A 14,479-nucleotide genomic window follows, 5' to 3' on the forward strand; every position below is an offset into this window, starting at 1 on the left:
TACTACCTTTGCGGTCCTTTTTCTCAACTCCCTATATTCTCCTTTCAGGATCTCTTCCCTTTTCCTACCTATGTCATTGGTACCTATATGTACCACGACCTCTGGCTCCTCACCCTCCCACTTCAGGATACCCTGGACCCTGGCACCAGAGAGGCAAACTACCATCCGGGTCTCTGGACTGCGTCCACAGAATCACCTATCTGACCCCCTTACTATTGAGTCCCCTATCACAACTGCCCTCCTCTTCCTTTCCCTACCCTTCTGAGCTACAGGGCCGGACTCTGTGCCGGAGGCACGGCCACTGTCGCTTCCCCCGCGTAAGCTGTCCCCCCCAACAGTACTCAAACAGGAGTACCTATTGTTAAAGGGCACAGCCACCGGGGTACTCTCTATTACCTGACTCTTCCCCTTCCCCCTCCTAACCGTGACCCACTGGTCTGCCTCCCGTGGCCCCGGTGTGACCACCTGCCTATAACTCCTCTCTATCAACTCCTCACTCTCCCTTCCTTTATTCTATCATAAACTAATGTTTAACATATTTGTTGGTGACTGGATAAAGGCATTGCTCAGATTATTATGACAGTAACCATGATGCTTTCAATTTATTTCTGTGTAATTGGTTTTATAACACACTTTGTAAGTGAAATAAAACACAACTTAAATATATAATCATTTCATGAATAATATAATTACAGGGGTTAAAATTATGTTGTTTATCTAAAGTTATCAATAAAAGCATACAGTGAAAATAAATGTGTGCATAAAAATCTAATTTAATGTATTTCTCTTTAAATACATATAGTGTGTACCCAGCATAATGTGCAAAATTACTTTATTTCATTGTCAAAGTGCATCAGAATACACCATCACAAGCACAAAAAATATCAGTAGATGCTCAGAATACACCACGTTTCTTTTTGATCTAATGTAAAATTGTAGAGATTATTTTCATATCTAACTCAGGACCAGTTGACATAGAGCTGATCATGGGAAGAGAACCGAGCTTTGAGATTAAGTCCAATAACTTCTAATGATTGTACTTGTGCCATGTTAGTGCTTATAGCAAAATGACGTTGATCAGGGAACTAAAGGTTGTTGAACTGAATAGGTGGATCAGACGGGATAATTGGCTATTAAGGTTTGAAGACATTTTCCCCAAGAGCATTACCAGTCATTACTGTAGTCATGAGGTAGTACGTTTTGAACTGATAATCTTGTGCTATTGATTAGTATTTGTGGACCCAAATTCTGGTGCTTCTTTGATTCAAGATTGTGTGGTGTCTCACCAAGTGGTAGCAGAGTTAAAAAATTGAACAGGAAACCATGCAGCCTCAGCAATGTCTGTCATACTGTCAATAAACTTATATTGTACAGATTGTGCATGAAGCATTACATGGGAGTCTTCATTCATAGCTTGAACGCTGTCATTTTTGGGTGCCAAAATTGCACTTTCACACAATCATTAGCAATTCAAATACTATTGAGTGACATTTAGGTCAACTGCTTGCATCAGATTATGAAATAATGTAACAATTTGGCCCAGGTTTTTCATTGAAATCATTCCTGTTAAGACTTTTTTTTTTGCAACTTCCCTATTTCCTAATTTGTGCAAATACAAAGCAGACTCTCTTACATTGGCTCACCTGTCAAATGCACTCACATGCAAACATAATTATTTCAATATTTTAGACCGTAGGACCATACAACATAGGAGCAGAATTGGGCCATTCGGCCTATCAAGACTGCTCCGGCATTACACATAGCTATTTCCCTCCCAGCCCCACTCCCCTACCTTCTCCCCATAACCTTTCATGCCTTGACGAATCAAGACCCTAGCAACTTCCGCCTTAAAGTCAGTCAATGACCTGGTCTCCATAGCCGCCTGTGGCAGTGAATTTTAAAGATTCACCATTCTCTGACTAAAGAAATTCTTCCTCATTTCCTTTCTAAATGGTCAACCCTCTATTCTGAGGCTGTGCCTCCTGATCCTAGATGCCCTCACGATAGGAAATATCCTCTCCATGTCCACTCTAGGACTTTCAACGTTCGATAGGTTTGAATGAGATCCCCTCATTTTTCTAAATTCCAGCAAGTAAAGCCCTAGAGCCAACAATAGCTCCTCGTAAGATAAGCCCTTTATTCCTAGAATCATTTTTATGAACCTCCTCTGAACCCTCTCCAATGTCAGCACATCCTTTCTTAGGTACGGGGCCTAAAACTGCTTACAATACTCCAAGTGAGGCCTCAGTGGTGCTTACAAAGCCTTAGCATTGCAAACTTCCTTTTATATTTTAGTCCTCTCTAAGTGAATGCTAACATTGCATTTGCATTCTTCACCACTGGCTCAATCTGCATATTAACCTTTAACCAAATGTTAACATATATTTTTTCAAATATAATTATTTATTTAACATTTTCCCAAATATATGATGCTTTGTAGACAGTCTCTGTAATAGTACTTGAGACATTTCTTTGATGTCACACTAAACATCCCATAGAAACTTGGTGCACAGATTTGTAGCTTCTCTTTCAAAGGGTAATTTATTATCAGAGCATGTATCCATATACAACTCTGAAATTTGTATTCTCCAGATAGCCACGAAACAAAGAAAAAAAAAACATGAAAGACGTTCAATTCTTTCTTTGTTTCCTGGCTATCTGGAGAGTACAAATTTGAGGTTCAAATGGCCAAAAGTCTATTGAAGGATTTAGTACCTCAAAAATAGACTTCATAACAATTCTATTCATCTTCAATGGGGAACATTAAAAACAGGTCCCCTTTAAGCTATGGAGGGTATCCTACGCTAATAGAAAAAATGTAGTGTGCATCCTTATACTCAATCAAGCCTACATTCAAAATTTCACATTTCTTATTTTGTTATTGTGCTCTGCTTGGACTACAGGGGCAAGCCATTTTATGATATGACCCCACATTATGGAGGGGTGGGCAATAAAGGTTTGATGTCCTAGAAAATAGGCCATACAGTGGTTTTCTATACTGGCAGGGCGTGTCATCAAGAAATGCGAGTTGAAAAAAAATTGTGTTGATTTACTTGCATTCCACACCCCACCCACATACGTTCTGTGACAATGGCATTCATTCCACTTCTCATATGTTTTGTTCATGATCTGTAAATTCTGTAAGGACAAATTTCCAGAAACCAAATGGCTGTAATGCGGGATCATCTTATCTTTGCAGTAATAGAATGAGTGGAAGTTTGCAGTAACGTAATCTGTTTATAACTGCTATCCCTCAAGACAGAAGTTCATTCTATGTTTTGTTCTCTTCAGAAATAATACTGTTTCAAATGGATTCAATTTAAGGATTATAAAATGCTTGAATTAAACGAATTATGTCAAAAATGTACTGTGAAGCCTTCTAAAACATTTGCCTGCATTAAGCAGAACTCTTCATTGCACAAATCTGTCTGAACAAATTATATAGCACAGCTTAGCGCATTTAGAGTGGCACGTTTCCTATCAAGTCAGGATTGCCTTATTGCCAAGGCACTGTAGCATATTATTCATCGAAATGATTTATTTGGGCCAAAGTACTTCAATTCGCAATGGAATTAAATAAATCAAATTAAAACTCCAGCACAATTGCTATTTTTTTCTCAGAATACACTCCAAAGAAAAAAATCTACATTTCTAATCATTTAAGAAGACAAAAAGCATACTAATACAAGAAGATACATTTGTCATGCTTATTCTATTAGATGCAGGAGATACTTTTAGAATATATTTGTGACAGATCTTTCATATTTGGTCTGTTCAAAGAATCGCATTGAGATTGACATTGTCTTTTATACAGATTATCCGCAAGGAACTAGACACTTCAGCTCTTTATAGTAATGTATGCATCTTTGCCAACTTGGAGCTCTGAAATACAATGTAACTTACAGCAGTGAAAGTACCATAGAGCTGTCCACCATTGAACAGGTTCCAGAAAACAAGCGTACCTTTAAGAGGCAAAAATGAAAATTACTTTTAAACTAGCAGATCGGAAATAACATCTCCACCTTGCTGACAATTAACACTGGTGCACCTCAGGGGTGTGTGCTTGGCCCACCACTCTACTCTCTCTGCACCCATGACTGTGTGAATAGGCATTGCTCAATTGCCATCTATAAATACGTTGATGATATAATCATTGTTGGCAGAATTTCAGATGGTGACGAAAGGGCCTACAGGAACGAGATTGAGTGGTTGAGTGATATTGCAGCAACAACCTCAACATCAGCAAAACAAAAGAGCTGATCGTGGACTTCAGGAAGAGTATGACGAGGGAACACAAACCAATCCTCATAGAGGGATCAGAAGTGGAGAGAGTGAGCAATTTCAAGTTCCTGGGTGTCAAGATCTCTGAGGACCTAACCTGGATGCAACATATCGATGCAGCTATACAGAAGGCAAGGCAGCGGCTATATTTCATTAGGAATTTGAGGAGGTTTGGTTTGTCAACTAAAACACTTGAAAGCTTCTACAAATGTACCATGGAGAGAGCATTCTGACTGGTATGGAGTGGGGTGGGGAGGGGCTACTGCACAAGATCGAAGCAGAAACATGTAGAATTAGTCAGCTCCATCATGAGTACCAGCCTCTGTAGTATCTAAGACATCTTCAAGGATCAGTGCCTCAGAAAGGCAGCATCCATCATTAAGGACCTCCATCACCCAGGACATGCCCTGTTCCCATTGTTACTGTCAGGAAGGAGGTACAGAAGCCTGAAGGCACACGCTCATCAATTCAGGACCAGCTCCTTCCACTCTGCCATCCAATTTCCAAATGGACATTGAACCCACGAACACTACCTCACTACTTTTTATGTCTGGTTTTTTTGCACGACTTACTTTAACTTAACTATTTAAAAGACACAAATACACAACGTAATTCAGTTTTTTCCTCTATATTTATTTATCATGTATTTCATTGTATTGCTGCCATAAAGTTTAAAGATTTCACTGCGTACACCGGTGATATTAAACCTGATTCTGGATTAATGGCTGAAAGCTCAGATTCTCACTTTCTTATAAACATACGCATTGCACAGTATCAGCAGTTCCTACAAAAACTAGTTATGAACAAGTATAATATTGAACATTCTGAAAAGAGAAAAAAAAACTACAGATGTTCGAAACCTCAACCAAAAACAGTAAATGCTGACGATATTCAGGAAGCCGGGTGATAAAAGTGAAAAGAGAGAAAATAATTTTAACTTCCCATTGATTTAGCCCTGAACCTGCATCTTCCTACAGTTTTAATTTCCCAATATTTTCTCATGAATTCAAAGCTCTCCAGATCCTTCGTTAAACTATGACAACACAAACTAATTCTAAAGTCATATTTGAATTTTTTCCTCCCCTCACTCTCACTCTGCCTCACTCTCAAAACTTTTATCATCATAAGTACCTCAAAAAACTCCAAAACCGTCCTGCACTGAAAACTACTTGCTTTCCTCTACAAAATTCTTAAACATGTTGTCACCTCTCAAAACAGTGCCCCTCTTCCCACTGTCACTTACCCTGTGATGGGGATAAAGAACCAGCAGAAATAGAAACCATGTTGGAGTCTCGTATTGCTAACAACTAATAATATTTATTAGTAACTACACAATACAGTAATATCAAGGTAAATAATTCACACAGGTTACCAATAATAAAGTAAGTGTGGAATATATATGTATGTAAACCAAGCTTCTTTAAGTCTAGGGGTAAAAAGATACGGTCTTATGATATTGAGTAAAGTTCAGTTCGTGGTATTTAGTTGAGTAGTGATGGAGAGAGAGGGAGGGGGGGAGAGAGGGGGGAGAGAGGGGGGAGAGAGGGGGGAGAGAGGGGGGAGAGAGGGGGGAGAGAGGGGGGAGAGAGGGGGGAGAGAGGGGGGAGAGAGGGGGGAGAGAGGGGAGAGAGAGGGGAGAGAGAGGGGAGAGAGAGGGGAGGGGGGGGAGATAGGAGTCGAGTCTTCAGGTGAGCTGATGCCGTCGATCTTCTCGTCCTCCTCCGAAATCCTTTACAAGTGACTTTAACCAGGGGGACCGGTCTTCTGTTGTGGAGCTATCACCCCGGCAAGGGTGGACACATAGACAACTCCCCACCAGTCAATCCCTTCTTCACCGATGGAATAGCAATTTGGAATCGATCCGCCTGATCGATCTTCCAAAACCCACTTTCTCTGTGGGCACAGCAATGCTCATTCAGTGTCCAGATCATGTGTCCGAGGTCTGTATCATCTGACCTATTTATTTCACCAGGCTGAGCATCACCTGTCACTCAAAGAGTCCCTCCTTCCTTTGTCTGTAAAGGAGTGCACAAGCAGGCAACAAGTCCTTGAAAGTAACATCAATAATGTGCTGAAAATCATAACATCGAGTGTCCATTAAATAACACTGCCTTCGGTCACCATAGCAACTTTTGAGCTGCTTGGTGCTGTCTCCAACTCCAAACTCAGTAAAAATCCAAAGTTACTTCCAATGCCTTAGAAACATAGAAACATAGAAAATAGGTGCAAAAGTAGGCCATTCGGCCCTACAAGCCTGCACCGCCATTTATTATGATCATGGCTGATCATCCAACTCAGAACACCACCCCAGCCTTCCCTCCATACCCCCTGACCCCCGTAGCCACAAGGGCCATATCTAACTCCCTCTTAAATATAGCCAATGAACTGGTCTCAACTGTTTCCTGTGGCAGAGAATTCCACAGATTCACCACTCTCTGTGTGAAGAAGTTTTTCCTAATCTCGGTCCTAAAAGGCTTTCCCTCTATCCTCAAACTGTGGCCCCTTGTTCTGGACTTCCCCAACATCGGGAACAATCTTCCTGCATCTAGCCTGTCCAATCCCTTTAGGATCTTATACGTTTCAATCAGATCCCCCCTCAATCTTCTAAATTCCAACGAGTACAAGCCCAGTTCATCCAGTCTTTCTTCATATGAAAGTCCTGCCATCCCAGGAATCAATCTGGTGAACCTTCTTTGGACTCCCTCTATGGCAAGGATGTCTTTCCTCAGATTAGGGGACCAAAACTGCACACAATACTCCAGGTGTGGTCTCACCAAGGCCTTGTACAACTGCAGTAGTACCTCCCTGCTCCTGTACTCAAATCCTCTCGCTATAAATGCCAGCATACCATTCGCCTTTTTCACCACCTGCTGTACCTGCATGCCCACTTTCAATGACTGGTATATAATGACACCCAGGTCTCGTTGCACCTCCCCTTTTCCTAATCAGCCACCATTCAGATAATAATCTGTTTTCCTATTTTTGCCACCAAAGTGGATAACTTCACATTTATCCACATTAAATTGCATCTGCCATGAATTTGCCCACTCACCCAACCTATCCAAGTCACCCTGCATCCTCTTAGCATCCTCCTCACAGCTAACACTGCCACCCAGCTTCGTGTCATCCGCAAACTTGGAGATGCTGCACTTAATTCCCACATCCAAGTCATTAATATATATTGTAAACAACTGGGGTCCCAGCACTGAGCCTTGCGGTACCCCACTAGTCACCGCCTGCCATTCTGAAAAGGTCCCGTTTATTCCCACTCTTTGCTTCCTGTCTGCTAACCAACTCTCCACCCACACCAATACCTTACCCCCAATACCGTGTGCTTTAAGTTTGCACACTAATCTCCTGTGTGGGACCTTGTCAAAAGCCTTCTGAAAATCCAAATATACCACATCCACTGGTTCTCCCCTGTCCACTCTACTAGTTACATCCTCAAAAAATTCTATGAGATTCGTCAGACATGACTTTCCTTTCACAAATCCATGCTGACTTTGTCCGATCATTTCACCACTTTCCAAATGTGCTGTTATCACATCCTTGATAACTGACTCCAGCAGTTTCCCCACCACCGACGTTAGGCTAACCGGTCTATAATTCCCCGGTTTCTCTCTCCCTCCTTTTTTAAAAAGTGGAGTTACATTAGCCACCCTCCAATCCTCAGGAACTAGTCCAGAATCTAACGAGTTTTGAAAAATTATCACTAATGCATCCGCTATTTCTTGGGCTACTTCCTTAAGCACCCTGGGATGCAGACCATCTGGCCCTAGGGATTTATCTGCCTTCAATCCCTTCAATTTACCTAACACCACTTCCCTACTAACATGTATTTCACTCAGTTCCTCCATCTCACTGGACCCTCTGTCCCCTACTATTTCTGGAAGATTATTTATGTCCTCCTTAGTGAAGACAGAACCAAAGTAATTATTCAATTGGTCTGCCATGTCCTTGCTCCCCATAATCAATTCACCTGTTTCTGTCTGCAGGGGACCTACATTTGTCTTTACCAGTCTTTTCCTTTTTACATATCTATAAAAGCTTTTACAGTCCGTTTTTATGTTTCCTGCCAGTTTTCTCTCATAATCTTTTTTCCCCTTCCTAATTAAGCCCTTTCTCCTCCTCTGCTGAACTCTGAATTTCTCCCAGTCCTCAGGTGATCCACTTTCTCTGGCTAATTTGTATGCTTCTTCTTTGGAATTGATACTATCCCTAATTTCTCTTGTCAGCCACGGGTGCACTACCTTCTTTGATTTATTCTTTTGCCAAACTGGGATGAACAATTTTTGTAGTTCATCCATGCAACCTTTAAATGCTTGCCATTGCATATCCACCGTCAACCCTTTAAGTGTCATTTGCCAGTCTTAAAGTGATAGTCCAACTGTTAATCTTCGTCTCTCTCTCTTTTCCAAAAGCAACATACCAGTGGTAAATAACTCTGTCTCTCTCTCCTTTCCAAACAAACCATCAATGATGAATGTCTCTCTCTAAACAGTTAATAGGGGCACTCCTAGATCCCCTCTTCCCACCTTGACCCAGAATATATCTCTAACCAGTGCTGAGTGATGAATTATGGTGACTGTTATAGCACACTATCCTTCATACCCCTTCTTTATCACCTCTGTAACCAGTGATACCACAGCACTCTCCGACATCTTTCTTCCACATCTACAGTAGTGACATTTTCCTTGTACAATTTCATCTGGTCATTCCCCAATTTTGGGATTCCTTTCTGTACCACTGGACCCAGACTTCTGAGGTTGAGAGAGTTGAACTGCCCCAGGGCCAGTGCAACTGCTTTTCCACTTTTAAAGCTCTCCCACAGGTTTCCTATCATCATTGGACACAATGGACAACCAGCACCCATGCATCATTAACTTGAAATTTGCCAAGGATTTATTCTTAGACTATCATTCTTTGCATCTTAATATAGACATCTTTATCTAAAAGGATCACTGTCCACTCAATTTTGACCATAGGAAATTCTAATCCTTCATTCATTTTCTCTATCAGCTTGCTAATAACCAATCTTAGATGGTCTGCAGTTTCCTCCAGTTAAAGAATGGGATGGCTGAAACACTGATTGTTTTCCTTTGTGTCCTCACTTTCTACGCCACCCCTCTGAATACCCTCCTTTGAGGAGGACCGTGCGCAATCTTATTGTCCTACTCAGTTTCCACTTCAGCTTCCGAGCCCCTCATCTCCTCCCAACAGGACCATTACTTTCAACCACTTACCTGCTCCTCCGTAATATTGTTCAAATCCACTCTAGCCTCAACTCAGCTGCTGCTAAAATCATTTAAGAACTGGATTGCTTTAAACCTTCTGTGGATATACAATGGCAAGAGCCCAATAAAAGTACCCTGTCTTCCAAATTCAGCCACTGACTGGCAAAGGAAATGGACTGGAGAAACAAACATAAGACGATCCATTTCCTGGCACTGTGAATCACATCACAGGAAGGGGCTTCCCCACCATTGAGCACATCTACAAGGAGTGCTGCCATAAGAAATCAGCATCCATTATCAAGGACTCCCACCACCCAGGTCATGCTTTCTTCTCACTACTACCATCAGGTAGGAGCCTTAGATCTCACGCTACCAGGTTCAGGAACAATTATTACTCTACAACCATCGTGCTCCTGAGCTGCTGTGGATAACCTCACTCATCTGATTGTATAACCCTACAGACTCACTTTCAAAGACTTTACAACTCATGTTCTCATTATTATTCTTTCTTAATTTCCCCAATTTTTCTATTTTTGCACACTTGTTATTTGTCAATCTTTACTTGTAGTTTTTTTGTAAATTCTATTATATTTTTTAATCTTTCTGTAAATGCCTGCAAAAAATGAACTTCATAGTACATGATATCTTAAATAACTTGATAATAAGTATGCTCTGAACTTTGAAAGAGGTATCGTAATTGAAGAACTTTCTATCTGTGGGCTGCAATTGTCATGAGAGGTCACTCATTACAGGGGCTGTGCGAGGTTTAAAAAGCACTAGGGGCCATTCAGAACTTTTCAGTGGTCTGTAATCTTGATGAGAGGTTGTTCACTGTTGCGGCTGCTCAAGGTTTAACAAGAGCTTGGGGCCTTTTCGGAACTTTTCACAAGGCTGCAATCATTGCGATATTTTCGGCACTTGGTATACAACACTGAGGTGTAAGTGCAGCAGCCACTGATGGAGTGTGCCACTGTTAGAGTGGTCAGGCTTTGGCTCAACAGTCATAGGCTAGCACTATGGAGTAATGTGAATATATTCCTTCTAATGGAGTAATATGGATGATCTTGTAGTGCAGGCAAATATAGGTAGGTATGACTTTGTGGGCATGAGTTGACGCTGAACGAACATCATACTTGGGAGCTTAACGTTCAATGATATACATTGCATTGAAAGGACAGACAGGTAGACCAAGGGGGTAGATCGGCTCGGATGGTAAAAATGAAATCAAATCCTTAAAAAGAGGTCACATAGAACTGAAAAATGTAGAATCCTTCTGGGTAGAGTCAAGAAACTTCAAGGTAGAAAGGCTTTTATGGGAGTTTTATACAGGCCCCCTGAAGAGTAGGCAGGATATGGGATATAAATTGCAATGGGAGATTTAAAAAAGCATGTAATAAGGGCAATGTTATGATAGACATGGGGGATTTCAATATGCAGGTAGCTTGGAAGAACCAGGTTGGTGCTGGATCCTAAGAAGGGGAATTTGTAGGAAGCCTACAGATGGCTTTTTAGAGCAGCTTATCATTGAGCCCACCAGGGGAAAGGCAATTCTGAAATGGGTGTTGTGTAGTGAACCAGATATGATTAGGAAACTTAAGGTAAAGGAACCCATAGGAGGCAGTGATCATAATATGATAGAATTCACCCTGAAATTTGAGAGGGAGAAGCTAAAGTCAGATGCATCAGTATTACAGTGGAGTAAAGGGAATTAGAGACTCAAGAGAGGAGCTGGCCAAAGTTGATTGGAAGGGGAAACTAGCTGGGATAATGGCACAACAGCAATGGCTGGAGTTTCTGGAAGCAATTCAGAAGGCACCGGATAGATACATCCCAAAGATGAAGAAGTGTCGTAAAGGGAGGACAGAGAAGTTAAAGAGAGCAGAAAAAACAAATGAGAAGGCACGTAATAGATCAAAAACTAGTGAGACGTTAGAGGATTAGGAAGCTTTTAAAAACCAACAGAAAGAAACTTAAAATATCATAAGGAGAGAAAATATGCAATATGAAGTTTAGCTAGCCAAAAATACAAAAAAGAAGGTTTTTAGATATATAAAGAGTAAAAAGGAGGTGAAAGAAAATTAGACTGCTAGAAGGTGACACTGGAGAGGTCGTAATGAGAGACAAACAAATGGCAGAACAACTTTGTAAGTATTTTGCGTCAGTCTTCACTGTGGAAAACACTAGCACTACACCAGAAATCTTAGAGCATCAGGGGACAGAGATGAGTCTAATTGCTATTACTAGGGAGAAAGTGATTGAGAAGCTGAAAGGCCTGAAGGTAGACGTCACTTGGACCAGATGGACTACACCCTGAGGTTCTGAAAGAGGTAGCAGAGGACATTGTAAAGGCATTAATGACCGTTCAAGAAATATTTGATTCTAGAATGGTTCTGGAGGTCTGGAAAACTGCAAATACCACAACATTCTTCAGGAAGGGAGTGAACGAAAGAAAGGAAATTATAGGCCAGTTAGCCTGACTTCAGTGGTTAGGAGCTGTTGGAGTCCATTATTCAGGATGAGGTTTCAGGGTACTTTGAAGCACATGATAAAGTAGGCTAAAGTCAGCACAGCTTTCTTAAGGGGAGATCTTGCCTGACAAATCTGTTGGAATTCTTTTAGGAAATGACATCAGGGTAGACAAAGGAGAATTAATGGATTTTATTATTTGGATTTTCAGAAGACCTTTGACAAGGTGCAGCACATGAGCCTGCTTAGCAAGATAAGAGCCCATGGCACTACAGGAAAGATTCTAGCATGGATAAAGCAGCGGCTGATTGCCAGGAAGAAAAGTGGGAATAGAGGGAGCCTTTTCTGGTTGGCTGCTGGTGACTAGTGGTGGAGAGTCAGTGGTGGAACTGTTTCTTTTCATGTTATATGTCAACAATTTGGATGGTGGAATTGATAGCCTTGTGGCCAGATTTGCAGATAATACAAAGATAGGTGGAGGGGCAGGTAGTGTTGAGGAAGCAGAGAGTCTGCAAAGGGACTCAGACAGATTGAGAGAATGGGCAAAGAAGCGGCAGATGAAATATAGTGTAAGGAAACAAAAGGTATGCACTTTGGTGAAAGGAATATTTTTAGAATATTTTCTAAATGAAGAGAAAATTCAAAAATCAGGTGAAAAGAGACTTGAGAGTCCTTGTGCAGGATTCTCTAAAAGTTAATTTGCAGGTTGAGTCAGTGGTAAGGAGGCCAAATGCAATGTTAGCAATCATTTCAAGACGACTAGAATATAAGAGCAATGATGTGATGCTGAGGCTTTATAAGGCATTGGTCAGACCACACTGAGTATTGTGAGCTGTTTTGGGCCCCTTATCTAAGAAAAGATGTGCTGGCATTGGACAGGTTCCAGAGGAGGTTCTCGAGAATGAGTCTGGGAATGAAAGGGTTAACATATGTCACGCATTTGATGGCTCTAGGCCTGTACTCACTGGAGTTTAGAACAAAGAAGGGGATCTCATTGAAACCTATCAAATATTGAAAGTCTTAAATAAAGCGGATGTAAAGAGGGTACTTCCTATGGATGGGTGAGTCCAGGACTAGAGGGCACAGTCTCAGAATAGAGGGACATCAATTTAGAAAGGAGATCAGGCAGAATTTTTTTAGTCAGTTGGTGGTACATCTGCAGAATTCATTCCCATGAATGGCCGTGCAGGCCAAGTCATGGAGTACATTTAAAGTGGAGATTGGTAAGTTTGCGATTAGTCAGGGTGTCGAAGGTTTCGGGGAGAAGGCAGGAGAATGGGATTGAGAGGGGTAATAAATCAGCCATGATGGAATGGCAGAGCAGACTCGATGGGCCCAGTGGCCAAATTCTGCTCCTATGCCTTATGGTCTTATCCTTCCAGATGCTGACAGATTTATCACATTTTTGATTGTTGTTTCAGATTTTCAACAGTTTCAGCTTTTGATCTCTAAATGGAACTATTTACTTACCTTGGGAACCAGTGGTAACAAGAGATGCTCCTGAATCAATCTTCAGTGCTCGAGTTTTCAAGAACATAACTTTATTTACACTTTTATCTGTTACTGCTGTGAAAACATTAAAAATTAATTAAAATAATAAACAGATAACTACTGAACAGTAAGTTAGGAATTAAAAATATTTAGCGTAGTGATACCAGTAAACTATTGTGACGTTATTTAATTCTTTTCATTCAGAGCATTTTTCTGCCTATTTAGAGTTGTTAGTTGTCTCCCGTAGTTTCTCCATCTTACTGAAAATTTCTCTAAAAAAGCTGTTAACACCAAAATCCATAACATTTAGATTGGAAATATGGATTAAAGCAATATGAAACCTTTCAAACTTTCAATACTTTGTGGCTCAGGGACAAAATATCAGCCCAACTCATTCAGAGCTTTCCTTCCCACAAAAACAAATGAAGCTCTTATAACTCAATAGCTGGGCACGTGCAAAGTGTAGTTCCCTGAAGTCACACGCAACTAAGGTGCATTTTGGTCATGCACTTATCTATTTTTTACCCAAAAGGTTGAATTTACTTAAAAGTAACATCATATGCTGTACCGCGAGGCCCATGGTGACTGTGAGACCCTGTGTACATATGTGCTGTCATGTGAATGAGAGCCGCTCAGAAAAACTTCAACTGGCGTCAAAATCATCTCCTCAACTTTGTTATCTGTTCAAGGCTATCAAGTTAGTGTCAGTGGTTTCAAATGTTCCACCAAGCATTCAAAAATGTAGAAATCAAAACATTCCAAAAACATTTCTAAATACTTTTAGATAATGAAAAACATGGCACAATTCCAGCTATAATCAAAATAGTATATACATTATTTTTTTTCATCCTTGCAAGTGTCAAATTTCCATTTCAACAAGTGTTCTAGAAGTTCCTGTGCCGGGTCTAACGTGTGTAAAGTTGGGGTACTCTAGACGTAATTCATCTCCACTCAACTCTGTTTGAAGCACAGCTATAGATTCAAGTAACAGTAGTTTTTCAGTGAGC

At 40.9% G+C, this 14,479-nt stretch overlaps 1 protein-coding gene across 6 annotated transcripts in view; it reads right to left on the reverse strand.

Annotated features, from left to right (window-relative positions):
• Positions 1-14,479, reverse strand: part of wdr95 (WD40 repeat domain 95) — a 136,070-nt gene that overhangs the window by 21,561 nt on the left and 100,030 nt on the right. For 5 of the 6 annotated variants that reach the window (XM_072262947.1, XM_072262945.1, XM_072262950.1 and 2 more), the window contains 2 exons: positions 13,452-13,547; positions 3,904-3,962 (listed from right to left, as the gene is read on the reverse strand). In XM_072262947.1, coding sequence (XP_072119048.1) covers positions 3,904-3,962; positions 13,452-13,547 — 155 coding nt within the window. The remainder of the gene's footprint in view (positions 1-3,903; positions 3,963-13,451; positions 13,548-14,479) is intronic. The other variant, XM_072262948.1, reaches the window with a different exon arrangement.

Source organism: Mobula birostris, chromosome 7 (genome assembly GCF_030028105.1).
Source record: "Mobula birostris isolate sMobBir1 chromosome 7, sMobBir1.hap1, whole genome shotgun sequence".
Lineage (NCBI taxonomy): Eukaryota > Metazoa > Chordata > Chondrichthyes > Myliobatiformes > Myliobatidae > Mobula > Mobula birostris.